The following is a 24,311-nucleotide window of genomic DNA, read 5'->3' on the forward strand; positions in this document are numbered from 1 at the left end:
AAAAGAAAAAGGAAAAAAAACCAAACAAAACAAACAAACAAACAAAAACAAAAACCAACCTATCAGGTTATAGGCCAGAGATTTTCCTTTGAGTTGCAATGGGAGAAGATATAAGATATTATAAAAAACATAAGCTGAACATTCTAAAATACTTTGCCTACTGTGCTAATGAAATACGTGGACTGGAAAAGAGACCTGTCAAATATGCTCATCATTGATGTTAAGAGATGTTAGTGACTCAGAACAGGATGGGAGTAATGGAAGACATAAGAACTGGTTAGGTTTCATGTGTTTTAGAGAAATATGGTTACTATGGCTTTCAGATGAATCTTACTTGTAAATTTCAAAGGACATAGACTCATTCTAAGAAAAAGAAATGCCTATAAAAGCATGAGCTGATAGAAAAACAGGAGATTACTGTTAGATACCTTTGTAAGTTGTTCTGCATAACAAATTGCTTCAAGCACAGCTGCCTAATAACTGTCTAGGTCCGAAGTTCATGTGGGCTACTGGACTCTCACCTGAGTGTTTCACAGTGGTTATAATGAAGTCCTCATGGGATGTGGCTTCTTGTCTATAGCTTAAGGGAAAGAATCTATTTCCAGAGTCATTCAGTTTGTTGGCAGTGCAGGTTCTCTTGGATATACACTGAGATAGTTTTCTGTGGCTTTTAATGAGGCATCAGCTCCTGGCCATTTTCCATCCTCTCTCTATCCCCAGAGACAGTTCCATTCCACTGAATCACATTCAGTCTCTCTGACTCCCCATGTCTCTTCCTCTTTTCTTGCCAGCCTGTGAAAGCTCTCTGCTTTTAAAGGTTGGATGTCCTCAGAATAGTTTCACTCCAATAAACTTCTTTTTCAACATAAGCTATTGTAATCACAGAAGTAACCTTGGACTGACAGAGTATGAAAAGGTGAAGGTCAAGAAATTGTCATTATATCCATATGTAAATGTTGAATGGAAGTCAAATGTATGAAAATATATCAGCTAGAAGTTGGGTGTCCATGTGCAGAATCTTAAAGTCTGCCTTCACCACATCCTCCTGAAGCAGAGGGACTTGCTAAATGAGACTCAGCCAAAGGCACAGATGGAACCACTGCCACAAGGTCAGACTTTTACATCTTGTAAATTACCTAAAAAAAAAAAAAAAAAAAAAAAAAAAAAAAAAAAAAAAAAAACCTCAGTGACTCACTGTATCAGATGGATCCAAAAGAAAAGACATGCTTTCAGGGGATTAAGACTTTCCTTCCTAGAATGTTTGGAAACCATTATTTATAAGAAATCTGTAATCTGAATATATTATATGAAAATAGAATGTAATTTCAATAAAATTGGGGAAATTTGGAAGTGCAGGGAGTGACTGAGATTCCTAAGGAGGTAAAGAAAAGCTATCTGCCGTCCCAGAGGACTTTGACCTCTAGAACCCATGTGGCACATGAAAAGGAAATAAATAAGTAAAAATGTAACAATTCTTTTTTTCAGGTGTAAACTTGATTTTGCCAATTCTGTCACAGCAAAGTTTTACCTGAAATCTTGAATTCTACAACTGCTATACATATCATCTTTAGAATAAAAGCCTCCATATTTCATCAGTGTAAGGAAAACAAGACAAAACAAAACAAAAAGTCCTGTACAATTGAGGTGATAGTCTGAGGAGACTCCTACTCCTCACATCCCTGCCCCATTCTCAGTGGTACCCACCCTTCTCATGATGTTTAAACAGTTCATCCAATAATATTTTTAACCAAGAAAATGATTTTCAGGCCTACTGCTACTACTCAGCTTCCATTGGAAGCAGACACTTGGCTGCTCTTTGAAAATATATTGAGCATGTCTCCTGGATGGAATAGTAAGTAGTTAGGGGGGACACACCAGGACTTACATCACTCATCATCTGCTGAATTAATTAACCTGAGGCTTGACTAATGGGAGGCTATTTTGCTGTTCAGGGTGATTAATTAACAAATTCTCCTACTTAAGAATTAGTGCTTATATACGCACATATATATGTTAATGCATCAATATGTGTATAAATTATTCTATTATGCATAATTACTTAATATATTAGGTTCAGATTGTTTTAAAGGAGTTTAAATAACTTAATATAAGTAGAAAATAGCATCTTCCTGGAAGTTTCAGAGGCTAAGTAATAGTCCCCACAGTCACATAAAATAGACATCCACAGAAAAGAAGATGAAGCCAGGCAACTCTCTTCTTGGCAAATCATTAGACTTAATACCAGAAGACACAGGACATGAACTTTAGAACAATTGTGAGACCTTCTTCTGCTTTGAAACAGTCTCCATTGATTACAATGGAAACAGAGTAAGAAAGGATGTGAAGAGGTTGGGGTATTATGACCAGCTGTTAGACCGTTTCTGCCTTGTTTAGTTTAGTTTGAATTATGAAGAATGTAGAAAGTAAAGCCAGTTTTGTGCTTTGGGATGAATAAATATTGTTGAATCAGATGTTCAGATTGACTCTATCAAACTTAATGGCACCCAGAAATCCAAAGGCAGGAAAGTGTCCAGATGACTGTCGATCTGAGACTCGAGTTTACAAGTATGTAAGCTTTTAGCTGCAGGGTGAATTAAGGGCTAAGACTAAAGGGGAAAAATAACTCTTTCCTGGTATTTGAAGAATTGCCTTAATGAAGGAAATATTTGTTTAGCATAATATTTGTTCACCTTAAAGAGTAAAAGTCAACTGAATGGTTCAAATAAAGACTATTGAGAGAATTTCAGGAGAATGATAAGTGTGTTCTTTCTGAAAAAAAAATTAATAAAATAGTGAAGCATTTAAAGAAACTCCAAGGATCCATTGATAAGGAGCATTGATCCCTTTTTTGTGAACTAAGTTGTTTTCTTTTTCTTTTTTCTTTCTTTTTTTCTTTACTGGAATCTCAGATTAGATGGGCCTCTATTATAGTTTACTATGCAAAAATCTCATTTAAATATGATACTTCCCATCCTGAAAAGAGTAAGAACTGTTGTGAACATGGAAAATTGTTACTAAGATATATGTTTTTTTCCCTGTTGGGACCTGTCCGTGACCTCTCAGATTCCAAAGCAAGCTTCCTAGCTTTCCTCCTCCAAAACCGATTCCCTTTTATCCAAATGAATGGAATACCAGCATTTGTCTTGGCTCATGGCTGGCCAAAATGAAATTTCACTTTTTAACTGCCATGGTAACTGGTTTTGTCCATGAAAAAAAAATATGATTGGTGACAAAGGTGATACGTGTCTACTCTTTTAAACCAGTTTAAAACACAGCTGTTGGCATCTCTGTCTATCTTTCTTTTATTAAATTTTCTTCTCCTTCTTGTGCAATTGGTTGGTGTCTATGGACAGAGAAAAACTCTGGGCTACTGGGTTGAAAGTAGACCATTCTTGGTGAAAAAATAAGTTGGAAAGATCTGATATCTCTCATTTAAAACTTGATTTTCTTATCTGCACTTACCTGTAAGACAATCAAAACTACTTTTGATAGTATTGTTCTTTTTATGGGATACAATTTAACTACATATAGAATATATGTAATTAAGTATATAATATGCAAACATATATTTGTGTATATGCACTATACATGAACATAGCTATGTACAGCCATGTGTGGACATATATTGTAGCCCTACAGTCATTTCTACCATAGTTTCTAATTGATTTTAGAAATTAGTCAAATAGTAGTTATAGACTTTGTGAAAGGACCTAACTTACCATTCTTCATATATTACTTTTAACACTTATACTCATAAAAAAAAATCAGCAGCTCCTATTTTTTTGCTTTTCTCAAAAAGAACAGCTCTCTCTGTTAACAGTTGCATCTTCACTGCTGACAATGGAGAGATACTTTTTCTTGTAAGAGTTTCCATTTAGCTAGAAATAGAACCAACATCATTGCATCCCCGGGTTTTAAGAATACTCAGGAGACAACTCCTAGGAGATTCAGCTACAAGCATTAATACATAGTCCACAAACATCCTCATGGGACTGTGCAGAACCATGATTTGATGTCTCCATTATGTAGCTAAAAAGATGTCGGATTTTTATCTTTCTGGTAAGTGTATATGAAATTAGCTTATGTTTATTTCAAAACTAAAAGAAACAGTATTTATTTAATAAACACACTACTGATATCTCCTACATATCACAAACATTTTTTTTTTGTAATTGGTGTAGCCTAGCCAAGAGACCATGTCAAAATTTTAGCAAGGTCCTATCTTAGAAATGAACTTTACATAAGCTTGAGAAAATATCAGTGATGAAGAAAATTATATTTTATTTATTTTTAGGCATATCTGACAACATTTCAAGGCCGATTCTTTAGAAATTTAGTTAGACATTTCTCCAGGACCCATATTCTGCCTTTTAAAGAGCAGAAAGCAGTTATTTTCAACTTAGGTTAACTATACATTTAATATAGGCCTGAAATATTTTCTTTTTCACATTCATCCTCTTGATACATGAAATGTCATTCATTTGAAAAATTTCAACATGAATCAGTCTTATTTGAGCAACGTATTTATAAAGATAAGGAACTGGGTGATATTTGGCAAACCAAGAATGATTGAACCTTTTCCCCCCAACACAGCTGCAGATCTCTAGAGGTTGAGTGCATTTAGGATCTCAAAAACAGGAGCCCATTTCTAAGCCACAGGAGGAAACTATTGCACAATGTGTGTGTCCTGGTTCTGCACACACTCAGTGAATCAAAGCTACAGTGGGGTGTAAGTATTTTCCCAAGAGATTCCCACTGGACCCCCGTCCCCCAATTTCAACCACTCTTTAAAAATCAAGATTTTTGTTGTACAAAAAGCGAAGCTGTCTTTCTCAACCAATTTATTGGTTTATATTTCTTTTAATTTTTTTAACTATATTTTTTTAGACCCAGACTACAGTTTCCTTTCTCTCCTCTCCTCAAAGCTCCTCCTCTGTTTCTATTCAGAAAAGGGCAGTCACTCCCCTCTGGATATCAACCAAGTAAGGCATAGCAAATTGCAATAGTTACCTCCCCTCATAAAGTTCTATTTTTAGAGTTATTTTTGTGAGTACTGCATTTGAATCATTTCCAACCTCATTCTCCACTTCAACTCTTGCATGCCCCCCTCCACCCTTTCCTGATCATGACATCTCCTATAATTATTTTTGTTTTACACACCCAATGTGTGTGTGTGTGTGTGTGTGTGTGTGTGTGTGTGTGTGTGTACCACCTCCTGAGTTCCTGAGCCTATTTAGTGTGGGTCCTACACACGTGTGTTTAAGGCTGACCACTTGGGATCAGATAAACCATCACAGAATTCATCATCGAAGAAGACAGATTCTCCTCTCTGCCACCAACTTTTTTTTTTTTTTTTTTTTTTGCATTTTAAGAGAATATTATGGAAGGAAATGACAACCAGAAGTCTCAAATAATACAGCTAAACTTTCATCAGATTATTTTCTAATGACAAGAGAACAATCAAAGTGTAAAGTAAGATTTCTTCCATCTATGTTAGTATACATAAGTGGTGTTCTCCTTCAGGTCTTGTTTAGGTTGACAAATGGGTGAAGTATTCCATGGGTGAGCTTCTCTTAAAGACAGAGCTACAGGTAACAAGGGATCCTGAAAATGGGAGAAAGAGTCCTCCCTGGAATGAATGCCTCAATGGTTATCTAATGTCAAGTGGTGGACCCTGAGATCATACACATGTGAGGAATTACACTAACCAGACTGAGTAATGTGTGTGTGTGTGTGTGTGTGTGTGTGTGTGTGTGTGTGTGTGTGTGTGTAATTATAAACACTAAAGAAAAAGAGACCATGATTTTGAGAGGGAACATTTGGATACATGGGAGCGGTTGGATGAGAAAGGGAAAATGGAAAATGATATTCTTATGTTCTAATAATAATAAGAAAAAACAAGAAACTACAATGTAGTATTAAGAACTCAGTTGAGAGGTCTCCTGTTCCAGCTGGCCTCCTCTCTAGACTCAGCCCTGCTGTTTGCAGCCTATAGATACCAGCTGTGAGAAGGAGATGTGATGAGCAGTCCAGTAATACTCAGGTGCTGCAGGGTTTTAAATCATCAGACAGATTCAAAGATACTCACTCTAGAAATTCACTGACAATGGAAAAGAAAAAATAGAATCTTTCAAAAAAATTTCTCTGCAACAGCAAAAAGAAATGTCCCTTTTTTCTATGGAGTTAGGTCAAGATTTCAGTTAACCACAGTGAATTCCTCCACTGGAATCTAAGAGAAATATACGTTCATTAACTATCATTTAGGTAATAATATTCCTTGACTTCGAAAATATTCTCAGATATGAACTTTTATTTTAACTTTTGTAATCATCTAAGATTGTTGCTTTTATTTAGGTTCTTAATGATTTGTTTTTGTGGCAGACAAAGACAGAGACGAAGTAATGAAAAACTCCCTATTTCTTCTAAACTCTACAGCCACCTGAGCTCCCAAGTGCACATATCCACATGGAGGTAAACGATACATAAAGATACTTCAAAAATAAAAATAAATTTTAACATTCCATTTAATGATGCAAATCTCTCTCTTGGCTAATGGAGAAGAATTTAAATCATAAAGAGTTAGAGTTTAATAGCCAAGCAATTAATCAATTAATGGTATATATATATATATATATATATGTTTGCAGGTGTTACTTAATTAATCTGTGGTCTTTAAAGAATTATCAAGATAAACCTTTACCTGTTTACCACTCTCTCATTAAATTTTAGCTAAAATGTATTGAATAGGTTGTCAACAATGCTTTAAGAAATAAATTAACATTGGAACACCTATGGTTGATAGAACAAAATCACTGCCGAATTAATAAAAGGAACACAACTGGACAATCGGACAGCTACCTGTGCTTGATGGTGTTTTCTAGTATTTTTAAGTCCTAGACAGACATTGAGGATGTCCTGGATGGAGATTTATACTGACATACCCAGGCATCCCTGGGCCCCTTTTAGCACTCTGGCTCAGCAAATCCACCAATTCTGTGGCCTGATGTAAGGTGTTTAGGGGATGAGAGATTCTCCTGAGTAAATTATAGTAGGGGAAGTATGAGGCTTTATTTGAAGCAGCAGAATATAAATTGGGTATTTTGCATCGCTGTTGTTGGAATGAACAGTGGTAGTAAGTGGCCTGTGTTCATCTAGGGAGATTTAGTCCACATGAGCATTTGGTTTTATTGTGCTTAAGTTAAATGATGGCTAGAAGAATCACCATTTTGTGATCAGAAAAACAATTGACCCCTCAGACTTTGTCAGACTTGTTACTCTTGGCAATTTTCTACCAGATAACTCTTACCACGAGGATAGCCCAGGGCTTTATGTGACATCTAGCAATGTCACCGAGCTCTATCCACTGTCTGCTTTTGGAGCGTCCCCTACCCACCTATTCAGGTTCTGTTGTGATAATAAAGTCAATCTCTACATATTCATGGATTAAAAACAACAACTTCACCAACTTATGAACTATTTCATTATCTTGTAGACAAAGCATAGATTAAAATTTTGAAATACACAATAAAAAATTAAAATATACTAGTTACGAAAGTTTTTACATGGTAGCCTCAATGATGGATGGTAGGTAAAATGAGTGAGGGAAACTCATGACTCTAAATTAGTTTTAACAGCAACAAATATTGTTTCATGGAGAATTAACTTTGAAGCAGAAAAATTAATTAGAAATATATAGCGATATTCTAGGTAAGAAGTATTTAGAAACTGAAATGAAACACAGTTATGTAGGAAGACTATTTGGAAACAAATTTTAAGTTTTATTGTCAGCATTCTCATTAAATATTTAAGAAACTCATGCAATGAATCAGGCAAAATATGAGGTATTTTGAGGCCAATAGAACAAATGTAGAAAAATGATGTTTTGCTAAAGTTTTAAGTATCCAAGACAAAGTCCTTGTCATTAAGGCACTTGTGCTCTTAAGAACTGAATGCTAGGCTGGCCATGTAGCTCACTGCTAGAGCAGGTGCCTGGCATGCGTGTGGCCCTGGTTTTTAACAGCAGCACTATAAAGAATTAGAGCCCAGCAAAAACTCAGTAGGAAAGAGAGCCAATGAAAAATTGATGGACTTTTTCTCTAGTCTTTAACTTCTCACCCTACTCACACTCTTAAGTTTGACTTTTTCTGTCCTTCTGGCATTATCTCAAGCTTTGGGACTACTAAGCCAGAACCAGGAAACTAAGAATTATGTTAATTTTTGCTATAATACCACTATTTGTTTAATTATACTTTGAAAAATGTTACTATTTAGGCACAATCAAGATCTTGTCTTTCATTCATTAAAGAGATTATAAGGATATAATCTCTGTTCATTATATCCTTATAAACTCTTTAACAAACAGGTAATAGACATATAACCTATGCTACTGTGTCTTTAATAATTGAAGATGTAGAATAATAAAATCTTGGCTAATAAATTTACAATAGAAAACATTACTAAGATTTCTCACTTTGTTTGAATTTGTGTCTATACCTTGTTAATTTCACTGACTATGTTCCCTTCATTAACTGGGGGTGAAAACTGAACCATTTTTGGATCTTGAAAGTGCTATGAGTTTCATCACCTTGTAGACAAACCTACCACCCATCTGGCTACCATCTAAGAACTTTGGTAGCTAGTATATTTTAATTTTTTATTATATATTTCAAAATTTTAATCTATGCTTTGTCTAACATTAATTCATCACCTGCTGGTCACCCACAACTTAACTATTGCAGGTACACTGTGTGGCCTTGACATATCTTAGAAGGAGGCAAGCTTCTTGCATTCTATGACCTTGATCATAAAATTCCCTCAACCCAGATTGGCCTCTCTTTTGTCTGAACTAACTTCTCCTTAGAATAAATACTGATTATGATTCTTGGTCAAAGAAGTGTTCTCTGCCATGTGCATCATCTAAAACAAGTCTTCCCCCTGTCTTTTAATGTACTTGTATTTTTCTTTTGTATCTACCCTTCTTTAGAGTCTTCTTAATGTACTCTATGACCAGCACTACAACATTTATTATGTTGCATCCTAACTTTCCATAAATTTTACTGAGGTCTATAGTTTCCTTGTTTTCTTTACCATGGGAGTGGGTGGTAAGGGCCTTTATTCTTCTTTTTCCTCTTTGTGGTACTATCTCTAATATTTTATCTTTCATTTTTAAACCTTCCTACTACTATAACCAATAGGAGTGTTCAGTTCACACTTATCTGCACACACTCCTCAGCCCAGGCGCTCTTACACACACCCACATACTCCTATCTGGTTCTCCCTGACCCTTATAACAGGAAATAGCAAAGAGAAGCAGAATATTGAAATATGAATTTATACCCACTCCTTCTGAACTCTGGCTTTATCACTTAGTCACACTGGACAAAGAACCATCTATAAAAATGGATTACTAGCAGTCTCACTTTACATGGCTTTTGTGAACATATGACAGCAATATGTGACATATAGCGAGTATAATAATATCACTATTGTATTTGGTATTTTCTCAGAGAATGAATATCCTGACATAAGAGCTCAGGAAGATTAGAAATAGGCATGTTCAGCAGACAGCATATCATGGTGACTAGCACATACTCAAAACTGCACTGAGTTCAAACCACAGCTCTATGAGCTTGGATAAGAGATCTAAGCTTTCTGTGTAACAAGTTACTATATGCTAGGTGGGGGTAATAACTGTTCTGATTTCATTGAGTTGTAAATGAGTTAACACATATAAAATACTTAGCCTTCATGGTAGGCTGATGTGCCACTAATATGAACTTAGTTGAGAAGTTCCTAGGGCAGTGTTTCTCTACATTTGATTTTTAGTTGTGTCTGCCCTTATTCATTCTATTGGCTACTCCCACACATGTTCATGGGTGCAGGTTTTCCGACCTCTTTTCTAGCATGAAGAAAATTCAGCCAGATTGTCAAACCTCAGCCAGATAAGTTCTGGAAGAAAATGACCTTCCCACCATGAACAACACTGGTTGAATTCTTCTCATTCTATTTCAATTTATCCACCAGAGAAATCTATGGCCTGGTGCTTACCATGGGTCACTGAATGGGAAGCAAACCTTTAAAATCTAAACGTTAAATTTCCTAAGAATCAACCTGCCCAAATGTATCAGCCATTCAGAAAAAAAACAAAAAGCTTTCTTATTACTTCTGCTATGCCCAGTCCCTTCAGAAATGTTCAAAAACTTCCAGTCTTATTTTTATTAACTTACTACCTTGTTTATGTTCTATATAAAGAAAAACAAATCATTAAGAAACAAACATTCAGTATATTTAAGAGTGGATTCTTCTATTAAGAGGAATTAAACTGGTAAACAGTATATAGCAGAGTTTTAGAGTTTTCATCAGGGGATACTGGTGAGGCAGTTGGCTAATCAATTCAACAAATAGCTGTTTGAATGCATTTCATGTTATCAGATGATAACAGCTAAACAAGGAGAGGAGGGATTTGAGAGAAAATCAAATTCTGGCTGAAATATAACCTGACCTTTTAAAGTATGCTCAGACATAAATTTTAAGATACTCTTTGCAAAATGGGCATGATATAATCTATTCTCAAATATCTCAGAAGTTTTGAAATTGGGAGCTAAAAATATAAGGTGATTATATTTTCTAAATCAGACAATCTGAAATTTTGTTTGGGTATCCTATTTAAATCATTGTCCCTTTCCTAGAAAAATAGTATTTTCTATGAACTGTATTTTTAAATATAAGATATAGGTTACCAAAACCAAGGTAACTTATTCTTGACAAAGTACTTTTTTCAAGCACATGATTTGAAAAGGGCAATTTATCATACTTTGAAAGTAAAATTGGTGTTTTCCATAATATTGGAAGTCATTTGCTTGAAAGTACATAAATACATAATTCATGTGTTGTGGCTCACTGATTAAGAGAATAATTGACCATATGGACAAAACGAAAATATAGACAGTTTTGAAATATTTGCCAGGATGTTCTGATCATGCTCATTCACCTTAGGTTTTCAGAGACCAAGTTTACTTGACCAGACTTTGCTAACCTCCCCTTCATCCAGAAGCAAAGTCTGTAAGTTTGATTTTTTTTTTCAGATAAACACATCTGGGGACCACCAATGTTTTCACTAAGTATAGCTGCAAAAGACCACGAGACTTTGAGAGCGACAGTATTTCCATGGTGACATGCATAAACAAATAGAGAAATGATTCCCTGGATGTTTGATTAGCAGAGTCGGGGCAGAGCTTGTCTGATATTTCCAAAAGTTTGCTGGTGACATTCATGATGGGTTCTTTAGGGGGAGAGGGCACAAGAATGCTGAAAGGACTTTGATACAGGAAAAGAGACACAACTCCTGAGAACTTCCCCTCCAGGTTTTTGCTGTTGGGGAAGAAAATCATGCACTTATTTTGCACCTAATAAATATTTCAGATCCATTTATGAATAATTAGTGCAGTTACCACGCTTTGGGAAAGTCACAAGGTGAAGCAGTGGAAAAGGAAAGTACATTCCAGGTTCTGAGCCTGTCGCTAGCACATCGCTGGAAACCCCCTCTGTCCTCACAATAGATTAACTACCCTCTGTGCATACTATATTTTTGCTCAGCTCTTCCTATTCTGAGTCTGGACTGAAGCAGTCGTTATCTGTGGCGGTGCCTGGGTGATTTTCAAGCCGAGCACTACCCACCCAAGTAGCTGCGATACCGGCTTTCACTGAAGCCTTATTACTCTTAAAAGAGCAATTTGGTTGGCTGCACGGCTATTAGGATCACACAGGCAGCCTGAAAGCTGTCAGTACAACTGCTTCTCATCTTTTTCACACCGTCCTGACATCTCTTCTCTTTTCTGCTGGACACACATTCCTGTTTTTATCATTTTCAATCAAGTGCACGCAGGACGCTGAGGAATATTCCCACTGAAAGCAAAGTGGAGAGCAGGAATGATTTTACAGCTCCTAAAGTGGAAACAGTGCTGACTGCGGGCTGAGGAGCAGGAGCTGGATCCGTGAGAAATGTAGCTTGGCTTAGGGCTACATCAGGGAGCTGCTACTTCAGCTGTTAAAGATGGCAAAACACCACCTACCTCCGGCTTCTCAATGATTAATGCTATTTTCATAACCGGGAGGGAAGAGGATGTGAGAAATTTTGTAAAATTCACTTGTGGAAATGTTATCATTCGAGAAAGTGGAGAAAATTACTAGACTCGAACTTCTCTTCGTTTTGATGCTTTTCTGCTCTGGACCAACTCTCTGCAAGCTGACCAGGACCCCCTGGAAAGGCAAACCTTGGAAGGGGGGTAAGTGATGAAAGTTTCCTGTTAAAGGTCTAAATGGAGCAAGCAAGGGCAGCTGATGGCAACTTGAGAACGGCTAAGGGGAGAGGAGCGCTTTCTGTCTGAAATCTGGTTATTATTTCAGGAAAAGGGATCTGTGTGGTAGGTGGCGTGGAGGAAGAGTTGCTGTCTCTCTTACTGATATAAATATGTGTTTGCAATTTGGGGGAGGCCTGGCTTTCAGTGCATTATAGTGATTGTTTCCAGCAGGGAGACTCTGGAGCCAGATGCATGCTGTTTGAGTGCAAGGAGATGTTTGCTCTCTTTAGGAAGCTGTATTTTGAAAAAAAAAAAATGAAATAGATACTGATATTCTTTAGTTGTTGGCAGATTTTGTGAAATGATCAGAGGGATGTTCAGAGAAACAGTGCCACCAGCACAAAATCCGTGGCTGACTCTATCACAGTTGATGTGTTAATAAAGATAAATTGTGTTAACTTTAGTCAAAGAGGTTATCTGCTGAATGAGGAAAAAGGCTTGCAGTACTTTGGAGCTTGGCAATGGATTTTTTTTTTTTTTTTTTTTTTTTTTTTTTGCTGTTGAAAAAAATGAGCTGTGGATTTTTGAGACTTTAAATCTACCCTTTTTCAAAGTTCAGTTGGTTCTGCTTTAGCCAGTGACATTTGTTTATATAAACACAAGTTAGCAAGGTACATGATCTGTGGGTGCAGCAAACTAAAATGATGCTGCAGAAATATCCCAGGAGAGTGTGTACATTGTAGGGAAAAATCCTGATGGAAGATTTCTGAGGATATTGCTGTGCATATCCTTCCTTTAACCTAATATTTTATCTCACCTCTAAAAATGTTTTCTGAGTCTGTGCCCCACCACACACACACACACACACACACACACACACACACATACACACACACACACACCACACCTTTGCTTTGAGGTTCAAGAGAAGGAGGTTCATTAACAAGAAGATTTAATAATTTATCAAAATATCTCAGCAGGATTTTCTAAATACTCTAGCCTCTTCAGTTTGATCTTTCTCCTTTTCCCTTTGTTGCTTTACAGACATTACAAATCTTCTGCCTACATACCTTCCAGGGAGAAGTTCCAGCAGACACTTAGCCAGACTGTTGGTATACATCCACCAGAAGAGTGGTGGGCCAAATCATCTTGGGCCTTGTAAATTATATCACCACATTACTGTATTGCTCAGTGTTATCAATGGATTTTTCACTTGCACACTGCAAGCTGTTATTTATGTTAGCCTGCATGGCAGCTTTAGGTGGCTGGGGATCAAAAGATGTATGGGCTGTATCGACTCCAAGAGATGTCAGGAGTGTTAACTTATATTTCTTATATACAGTTTTCAAAGACAGTCAGTAGTTATAACCTGTCAAAGTTTAATTTCCTGTGTTAAACTTCAGCAGGGGAAGCAGAACCTCTCAAAACCCAGTGAGAATGTTAAACAGCTGTTAAGTTGTGAGAGGAGTGTTGACCTAGTCAAAATGCTTGTGCATGTTCCCGGGCATTTATTCATTCCACACAGCTTCACATACAGATGCGGGAGATTTCATTTGTAAATCAGGTCTGGAATGCTTCGTCTTTGAACATGTCACTACTTTTTTTTCTGATGTACTCTAACTAGCTCAGCTAGAAATCTGCTAGCTCTGCTGTATGATGATGACATGACTCAGTCAAGTTCAGGAATAGGCAATCATAGCAACGTATTTTATTCGTGGTTGAAAGAAATCTTGCGTGTGTGGAAAGGCCAGGCAAGTTGCTAGAAAACTTTCAATGTGTCGACTGTGCTTTGAAATAATTTCCTTTACAGTGCCTCTGTTTATCATTGTATATGCAAGGCATAAATATGTTGCACAGACTCAGGGCTTCTGCAAAGGCAGCCTTGCCTTGATATGCATATGTACATGTTGTAAATATTTATTTATTCATGAGCTTGGCTATTGATGGTGGTGTGTTATCTTTCAGTGAGTTGTAAAATCCTGACTTTTTTCCCTTGGCATATGATGGAGGCTTTAAAAACATATTTTGAAGTTTTTTAAAACATTATTTTGCTTTGTAGGAAGTAGTGGTCATTTATTAATTTTTAACATATCCGGCAGGGATATGTTATGTATGGGGCAGAGAGGGAAGGGATGAGTCTTTTGCTTGGGAAGCAATGTTCTAAAAGAGGTTATTTGGTTCTTTGGTTTGCTTTATGCCACCACTATCTGAATGCACCCGCTTATAAGCAAAACCTTTAAGACTAGCACACTATTCCCCAAAGTCCTGACAAAATACCAACAGCCAAATCAGAGCTTTCCTCAGAAGTGATTGTTGACACCCCCACCCCCAACCCCCCACCCCACCCCGTTTTTACTCTCACGGCGCCCGTGTGTGTGTTTGTCTTAATCTGATTGAGCAGCTGTCAACCTCCATATGGCAACCTGCCCACGCTGACAATTTCCATTTTTGTTGTATTAATAGGAACCATCATTCTGAAAGAAGAGGTTATTGGGGCAGCGGGGAGAACTGGTAACATCACAGGCCAGTGTGTATCTGTGGCCTATGAAGGGTGCTGCAGACAGCACGCACCAGCCATTACACAACAGATATCTGAACACTGACTTGTAGAAGACTGATGGGAAAAATGCTGAATGTTTTTGGCTACCATGAGCTTTTTAAGCTTATCAATGAGTGTGACTTTCAAATGTAGGTTAGTAGGCCAGCAGGTTTACTCCAAGGCATATGGTTTTCTATTTAATCACATTATATGAATTCCTTAAGGGAAGGCGGGTGTCCCATCTGATTAGTTCAGAGCACAACAGAAGTGATCATAAGAGTTTGTATTCACAATACACTCACTGGAATTCCTAACGACATGGCTGACATCATCTTCATTAAAATTAAAAAAACCAATTATTTTACATTCAATTACCCTCAGTGGGAAGAAAGACTAAAAGATAGGCATAGCTCTGCAGAAATGCTCCAGTCACATACTTCCAACACACATAACCAAGTACACCAAATATATATATATGAAAATATCTATTTCCATTACTGACAACTAAAATTTAAGCTGTTTTAATATTTGTGGCTGCTGTTAAAGGGAAAAGTTGGAGAAAAACTGATATAAAACAAGAAAGTTTAAAAGTCTAGAAATAGGCAATGTTGACATTAAACATGAGAGTCAAACTTGAGCATTTGATGCTGAGTGAACAATGATGAATCATAACAGCTACTGATGAAGCTAAGGGCGGAGCTATGCCTGACTCTGCTTATGTGCTCTCTTGTAGAAGCACTTGACTTGATTCTGTAGAAACCTCCTGGAAGTATCTAAGGGTTCCTATTACCTACTGTGAAGATGCAGAAAATAACACTGGGAACGGAGTATGAGTTATCAAAAGTTGACGATTCAGAGGATTCTCCTTCAAGCCTACTCCACACTGTACACACTACCTTGCTTCCTTTTATAAATTACAGCAACTGGCTGTCCATGTCTATCATTGCTAAACAAAGGAAGCTTCCCTGGCAGTTATCTTTTCCCTTTGTAAAGGACTAGAATGTGTTATGAGCACACACAATGCCATTGAGTTATTTTAGTTCCTGGTGCACTGAAGCATGGACACAGGATATTCAGAAAGTACCATTATCTGCATGGTCCCATCTAATACACTGTCAGTTAAAACAGAATTTATTGGAATTTGTGAAGTGTTGTGGACCTTAAAATTTATAATAAGTTTTCTTTTAAAAAAAACTATTTTATCTTGTTTATAACCTACAAACATATTCTCTATCACTACTAAAGTTTTATTCCAGTGAAGTGAACTAATGAAAAATTTACTTTGTTTTGTCAAGTAACCCACAGAGCACCATGCATCACATAACGTTTTAGGATTGAAGAAATAAATATTTTCACTAATAAAATTTGAACATTTTGGGACTTGAGCAATGGTTCAGTGATTAAGAACACTGGTTGTTGCTCTTGCGAGGAACTTGGGTTCATTTCTCCAAATACACATGGTGGCTCACAGCGGTCTGTAACTCCAGTTTCAAAGGGTCCAACCCCCACTTCTGACCTCTGCAGGCATCGTGCATGCACACAGTGTTGGACATATGTACATGCCAGCAAATTACTCATACACATAAAACAGAAACAAGTAAATTTTAAAAGAAATAGATTTCAACCGGACTTAGATTTTGGCAAGTATTGAATTACCTTAACACCCCCGATCCCTGCAGCTTTGATAATGCTGGGTTCCAGAGTAAATCAACTGGTCAAGTGAATTTTCGAAGTCAGTTGAAGATTATGTAAATCAAATAGAGATCTTGAATAGTTTGGAGAGGAATTATTTAGCTATTAAAAATTTTACTGTGATTAAGGAGCCAAGGTCATTGAAACTAGATGTATTTATGAAAAAAAGGGGAAAATTATATATTAGAAAGACCCTTACATCCTAAAGACTAGAATATCTGAAGTGCATGTACTGTCATGAAAGCTGAAAGATGTTCTTCAGCCATTTGGTTGCCAAGTCCTCAAGACCACCTTCATGTTGGAACACTGAATAAGGAAGGCAGCTGAAGATTCAAAATTTCAAACTTACAATGGGAAACTGAGGCCAAATATCCAAAATCTGTAACTGGAACCTTAAAGGTGGCATGCAGTTTTGCCAAAGAAAGGCATTTTTCTGTGAATTACATGTTGGTATTGAAAGCTGCTGATGCATTAGTTAACAGAAGCATGATCTCAGAGATAGTGAGAAGCTGTTATGCTTACAAATGTCTAGGAACTCATATTTCAATTTTCTTGGTAAGTACTTCATTGGAATGGAATTGTTTCTATTAAGAAATCTTCAAAAGAGTCATTACCATAGTGAAAACTTTAAAAAAAGGTTATAGTTGGTTCAATTTCAAGAAGGAAGGTATAACTACTCAAATCATATTTTTCATTATCTTCTCTTTCATAGGGTATCAAATATCTCAATTTAGAATAAAAATTTTAGTGCCATCATTAAATCAGTCCTTCGAATCCCTTACCTTCTTGGTGATGCATGTTGAAACTCACACTGACTTATTTGTTTTTCCCTTCCATATAAAATGTATACTGGCTTTCAAAGGATAGAAACAATTGCAGTGATATGTTTCAATGTCCTTAATTAGATTAATTCATATTGAAATATAAATGAACTGATAAAACAGTCTATATTGCTAGAATTGAGTGGGGAGGTTATTGTCAACTAACTTCTTTCTGTGGCAGACATAGTTTACATGTATCAATTCAATATGAAATTTGAACTAGTAATAATTTTAAAGGGTAGGATTACACTAATGTCCCTCTATTGTACTCATTATTTTAATGCACTTTCAGTTATTTCTGAATGATCAAGCCCATTTATTATTGAAATATAATAGTCACAGAAAAATTAAGCCTATATTTTTGAGAATTCATTTTGGATTATTTGGGATTAGATGAAAGTGGAATAGTATTCATTTCATTTATGTGTAGTCACAGCAATAAAATGTAATCATCAAGCAATGATGTTTATCTGCATGATGAGAATTCAAGCACCATACAAACTATCAAATTAATAATCCAGTTTTCTTACATACACAACACAATTTTCTGGTATTTTCATAAAAATTATTTTTAAAACCTAGTGAGTATATTTTCCAGGGTAAAATTATAAATTCAGACATTCTCTCAATTGATGAAGAGTTCACTGCAGGCAGTATTAGGATAGATTCTATATATGCAGTGCAATCCTTTTTCTAAATCAATGTCAAAACTTTGTCATGAAAGAAGTAGAAACCAGACTGAGAAAAAGACCAAGACTGTGTTCAGCAGACAGGGACACATTGTTAAATCTCTAAAATAATAGTTATCAGCTGATAATTTGGTGGTCATCAAAACCATAACTGAAATGGCTTCCAAAATCCACATAGGCCTGGGGATCACTTCTGGCTTAGCAGTTCAGCTTTTCATTGATCTAACAGAATATTCTGCTCATGTTTTACAATGTCATGAACTGTATTAGCAATGCATGTAGGGATGTGTGTTTGCAGAAGTGGGTCATCAAATGTTATGAGTTAAACTTGATGCCCTGTTAGCTGGAGATATTTAAATGATCACATCTTCCCATTTATGGTCTGCAAGACATCATGAATATAACCTGTACCTCCAAATTTGAGAGCTATATACTCTACTCCTAACAAAATACTTTAAACCATGAACTATATACAATGTTCTTGCATGGTACAGTATTGAATGACTATGAATCCAGTCATTCAAAAAAAAAAAAAAAAAAAAAAAAAAAAAAACATTTAACCAATGCTCTCAAGGGAGGTTTTAGCTGACCAGGAAATATAAGCATAAATACAGTACATTAGAAAAGATCTTGTACCTGTGTGACAAATTTACTCTATCATGTTTCCTGAAAAGTTTCCATTGAAATCTGTTTACATGCTTTGGGGTGACTGTGCTGTTCAAATCATCTCAAGTAGTTTCATACTTCAAAATAATTTGCACAAACTTTTTAGAGAAATTTTTACTACTCCTATAAGACATTGGCATTCATGTCAATACACACACATACACACACATTTTTAAAATCAGTAATGAATGTATTTATAAACATCTAGTATATAATTAGTCCATATTTATGCTGTGGCACTGAACTATTTACATGCATAAATTATGTAGCTTACCTTAATTACTGGTTATAATGTATATTTTTAGGGGATTTTATTGTGCTAAAAACATATAATTAAGGTTCAGATGTATATGTCCTAAAGAGAGTTCTTCAAATTTTAATTAAATTGTTGGGTGGCATTTGAGAATTATAGTTATAATTTTAAATTTTGGTGTAATTTTATGCATCTGTTTGAAGAATTCTATGTAAATGGGTAGGTATAAGAGTTTAATACATTATGAGTGATAGCATGCTTTTCCAATGGAAAATTCTATCTAATAATTTTTGGAGGATGAGCTAAAGCCTTTGAAAGTCTGTTGCTTGTAATTTGGATGAAGTCTTGCTTACCTCAAGGGAATACTGGAATAACTAAGGTGTCAGGTAGTGTACTAGGAAGGTACATTTTTAAATGTCCTCTTGGTGGCTCACATGCATGTAATTTTCATCCGCACAGTCTTATGTTCAGTGCCTTCCTGTTGTCACAGTTAGACTAACTTTACAGCATGGTCAGTCATGCTTGCTAAACTTACCTGCAATTGCCATCAAACATAAAATGCATTGACTTTCTATCTATATCTTAACCTTTTGTTAGCTGTGAACTATGAGAATCGGTTCTTTAACTTCTGTGATGCTCTGAGTTCTCTCAGAACTGTCTGTATAAACCAAATAATGTATATGCAAAGTAATTAACATGATTATTTTTTCTTCAGAAAATAATATGATTAAATTGTTCCAGCTACCAAGACAGATGCATGTTTATAAAAAAAAAAAAATTAAACCTGGTGCTCAGGATGTAGGTCAGTTGGTAGAATGCTTGCTTAATAGGCAGAAAGCCCTAGATTCCATCCCAAACATCTCATAAACTGGGCACAACTGAGTGTGGGGGTACACACCTGTAATCCCAAGACTTGGGGGCTAGAGATAGCTAGATGAGAATCTCCAAGTCATTCTCAATAACACATCCTACATTTGAGGCTACCCTGGAATCAATGAGCAAAACTCTGTCTCAAAAAATGTCAACACTTCATGGTTGTTGTTTGGGACCATTGCACTAATGCTTCCTATGAATAATAGTATTTAATCTTATGCCTATATATAAGTGTTGCTTTTTCACTTGCTTTAAAACTTGAATAGTCAGAAGTGAAATTTCCCCCTTTCATTTGCATTCATCAATCTATATTTTAGGCTCACCAAATATGTTACAAATTCTTGATGTTTTTTTTTCTATTTTTTAGCTAAGTTCTCAATGAATAAATAAAAAGATTATTTTTTGAAAATGCGATCATGGACCATTGCTTCACTAAACCCAGCACTAATGTTATAAGTGGTTTAAAGTGACGACATCTATATCGCTAGAGAACTGACCATGTAAGAAAACACAACAAATGAATTTTTTATAAAAATTCACAAGAGAAACTTAGGCATCTTGGAGATTACCATTTCCATATAGTATATATAAAATTGGAGCATTCACGAGGGCAGAACTGGAACTGGATAAGCCAGGTCCAAATCCAGATGGCAAGGAAAACTTTCAAGCTGTTCCCTGTGGAAACTGATTTTTAGATTTCCACGTGGTACATTACAAGTTCAAATTAATTTTAAACTTTTAATTTTTCATATGTATCTCCATGACTCCTAGTATATGCTTCCTTGTCTGTATTGTTGCCAGTGATTCTAAAATGGGCACCAAACAGCTTTTTTTCCCCCTCCAAGTTAAATACACAGGGAACAGCACTTAACTGTGTGCATTTTGAACACTGCTCAATAAAAGTTTCAAGAGATAAGAAGCGTTTTTCTATTTCAGGGTCGGTATTTGTCTGAATAATACATAAACATGGAGAAACACTGGAAATTCTGTGAAGGATCACAGTGCAGCCTCAACAATCAGTTAGCATCACTGCTGAGTGCCTTACAATGGCTTTAAAACTCACACCACAGTAAATGTTCCATGCTCTTGTGCCATGTTTCCTCTCCCAACTTCCATCCTATTTAAAAGAAAGGTATGAAGGATGAGACTTCGGTATTCCAGGAAGTGCCTGGAGGTGTCAACAGCAAATGACTGAGAGTGGTGAGCTTGAGCTCACTTCTCTAGCTTCACAAATGATGGGGGATGAGTTGATGATGCTTTTCTTAAAACAATTTTCATTTTTCAGTCCATGTCCAGCTAATGTTGTTGGCTAAATGAAAAATAAAACTCATTATTATTTCTAGCTTTTCACAGTAGCAGAATTTATTGAATAACAAAAGGTTCACAATGTTTACTGGTTTAAACATTAGCAATTTGTCATATTAACCCAATTACATGGCTGAGGTAAAAGTAGATTCTTTTATTCTACCTTAATTATTAATATTAATTCTCATAACAATATAGTAGGTGTATCTTTGTTACCTTTGTGCATATATATGGTTTAGGGAATAAGTACAAGTTAAAGAAACTACCTTGGATTTCGGAAGCAGGCTGAGAAACAGATTATATTGATGATATAATGAACCAGACCAGCACTCAGAGGAAGTTGTGATTTATGAGTGAGACGAAAAGCTGATGCAGAGTCCAAGAACTTGAAGTGGTGGGTCTGGGTCCAGGTCCAGATGGGTGAACACATAGACAGTTAAGTAGGCCTTATCAACAATTGGGTGCCGAGCTCAAACTCCAGGGACAGTCACAGAGTTCTCTGTTTATTGGACATGACACATACAAGGCATCAGTTGATAGGTTTCTATGAGACCAAATTATTGCACTGCTAGGTGTCTATTACTTTATGGGGTCCAAATGAGAGAGTTATAGCTGTTCCTTGGCATACAATGACCAGTAAGTTCAAAGGTCTGGTTTTCCTGAAGTAAATATAATATACCCATGTGTCCATATGATCTCAATTCACCCTGATAAATTAAAATTGCACACTTAATAATTTAGGGTGATTTCTAAATATCATGGTTACTGGGTATGTTTGCAGTAACTATAGGATTAAAAAATACACAGCTTTTTTATTTTTAATTCCATCTAGCCAAATTGCAATTATCTTTTTTTCTTTTAAAGTATCTGGTAGTGTGTGTGTTATGGGCTGATAATTCAAGATTGATGGCATATAATTTACATACTATCCATTCAAAACCTGTCTGGAGTTCTAGTTGTCTCTACACGTTTTAATGATTTTTATGGAAACAGTAATCTGTGATTGAGTGGATAAAACTTGTTTAATTTGCTCAATTAAGATTCACCTACCATTGGTGGGCATGTTGGCACACATCTTTAATCCCCACACTCAGGAGGCCAAGACAAGCAATTCTCTGAGTTCAAGGTCAGCTTGATCCAAAATGGGAGTTCCAGGATAGAAAGGGCTGTACAAAGAAACCCTGTCTCAAAAAACAAAGCAAAGTAAAGCAAATCAAAACAAACAAACAAACAAACAAACAACTGTTTTTGTTTGTTTTTTTCTCATTTGGAGGCCCGCCACCCAGCTCCCAAATAAATCATACATAGAGGTTTATTCTTTACTATGAATGCCCAGCCTTAGCTTGCCTTGTTTCTTGCCAGTTTTTTTTTTTTTTAACTTTAAATTAACCCATCTGTCTTTTGCCTCTAGACTTTCACCTTTCTCTATTTTTTTTTTAAATACTTTTCTTTCTTTCTCTGTTGCTGGTTGTGTAGCTGGGTGGCTGGCCCCTGATGTCCTCCTCCTTCTCAAGCTCCCAGATCTCTTTTCCTCCTCCCAACTTTCTCCTCCTATTTATTCTGTCTGCCAGCCCCGCCTATCCTTTCTCCTGCCTTGCTATTGGCCATTCAGTTCTTTATTAGACCATCAGGTGTTTTAGACAGACACAGTAACACAGCTTCACAGAGTTAAACAAATGCATCATAAATAAAAGTAACATACCTTAAAATAATATTCCCCAACAAACAACAAGATCAACTTTCCAAAAATCTTTGGTATTTAAAATAGTCTGGTTTTATAGGAGAAGAAAAACTATGATAAATATAGTTTATTATATGCTTTGATATGGGAATGTGATTTTATGATAAGTGAAGTTTAATGAAAATCAGAATATTATGAACAGATCAGGCACTCTCAATATGAAGTCTTGTTAAATAAATTAAATCATTCTGGCATATGATATTTTATACCATGCCAGACTGAAAATTCTTTGATATTAATTAATTTATTTATCTATCAGATTTAGAATATCACAATAGTTGGGTCTTATGAATATCAATTGTTTGTGTCAAACCACAAATAACTAGTTTGTGACAGCTATTGCAATATCATATAGACTGAATTTAGGGATGGATGCATTTCTAGATATGGAAATGATTAATTGCACAAAATCATTAATGATTTAAGGAAGGAAAACCTGATGTGCAATTATTCTACAACAATTTCCTTGAGTTTATTTCTAAGATAATTTAAGATGACTGTCTAAATGCATGGGAATATCAGGTAGCTCAAGTATTTTCTATTCACAGTATTAAAATAGAAGGTTTAAAATTAAGTTCCTCTAATTGCTATTTATGTGGCGATATCTCTATAGGTCACATGGACATCATAAAAAGGCCAGAGAGAAACTGTCAGTAATTCACAGTTATATATATAAGATACATATTGAGTGTAGACAGGTAGTATGTATAATTATATATGTATAAATTTATGCATATATGATAAGCATTATCTTTCCATTATTTTTATTACATATTATATAATGGTTTTTGTATCATTAACCATAAATCTGAATATTCACTTGAAAACATTTTAGAATTATCTCAAAAATATGATCACTCTTAAGATTCTTGGTTGATAAGGCCAAATTGATTAAGTCAATGGTTGATTATTCCATTGAATATTGGAATATGTTTACATTCCAGCCCTATTACATTGGAATGCTGTGTTAGTTGGCTTTTCTTCCATACCCAAGAAAGCCCATTTAATTTAGGAAGGTTTTGAACTCATGGATTCGGCCCATGGTGGGCAGTGGACAGGCTTCATGCAATTGGCCTTTAATGAGCCACAGTATCATAAACTCATGTGGTGAAAGGTGGCCTATGCCTTGTGAAAGCTGGAAAGACAAAAGTCACAAAGAGGGGACACATCTGGAGACTAGTTCATTAAGCTGTCAATCCATCCATCCGTGAAATCATACAAAGAGGTTGCTGGGTACTCAGGGTCCAACTACTTCCTCAAAACTCCAGCTCTAAGTATTGCAGCAGTGACCAAGCCTGTGACACATGAGTATTCAGGATCCAGTTCCTACCCATGGCACAAAACTAGCATAGAATGTACTTTTTCCAATACAGAACGTTATTTTTATATAAAATCTGACATTCACTATACCTTATTTTTATTCATACTAACTA

General features: G+C 35.9%; 1 protein-coding gene across 1 annotated transcript in view; it reads left to right on the forward strand.

The window, feature by feature from the left end:
* Positions 1-6,659: 6,659 nt before the first annotated feature.
* The window catches only part of Robo2 (roundabout guidance receptor 2), a 1,235,714-nt gene continuing 1,218,062 nt past the window's right edge, over positions 6,660-24,311 (forward strand). The window contains 1 exon segment of the mRNA XM_037209998.1: positions 6,660-12,284. Coding sequence (XP_037065893.1) covers positions 12,155-12,284 — 130 coding nt within the window. The 5' untranslated portion in view covers positions 6,660-12,154.

Source organism: Peromyscus leucopus, chromosome 12, assembly GCF_004664715.2.
Source record: "Peromyscus leucopus breed LL Stock chromosome 12, UCI_PerLeu_2.1, whole genome shotgun sequence".
Taxonomy (NCBI): domain Eukaryota; kingdom Metazoa; phylum Chordata; class Mammalia; order Rodentia; family Cricetidae; genus Peromyscus; species Peromyscus leucopus.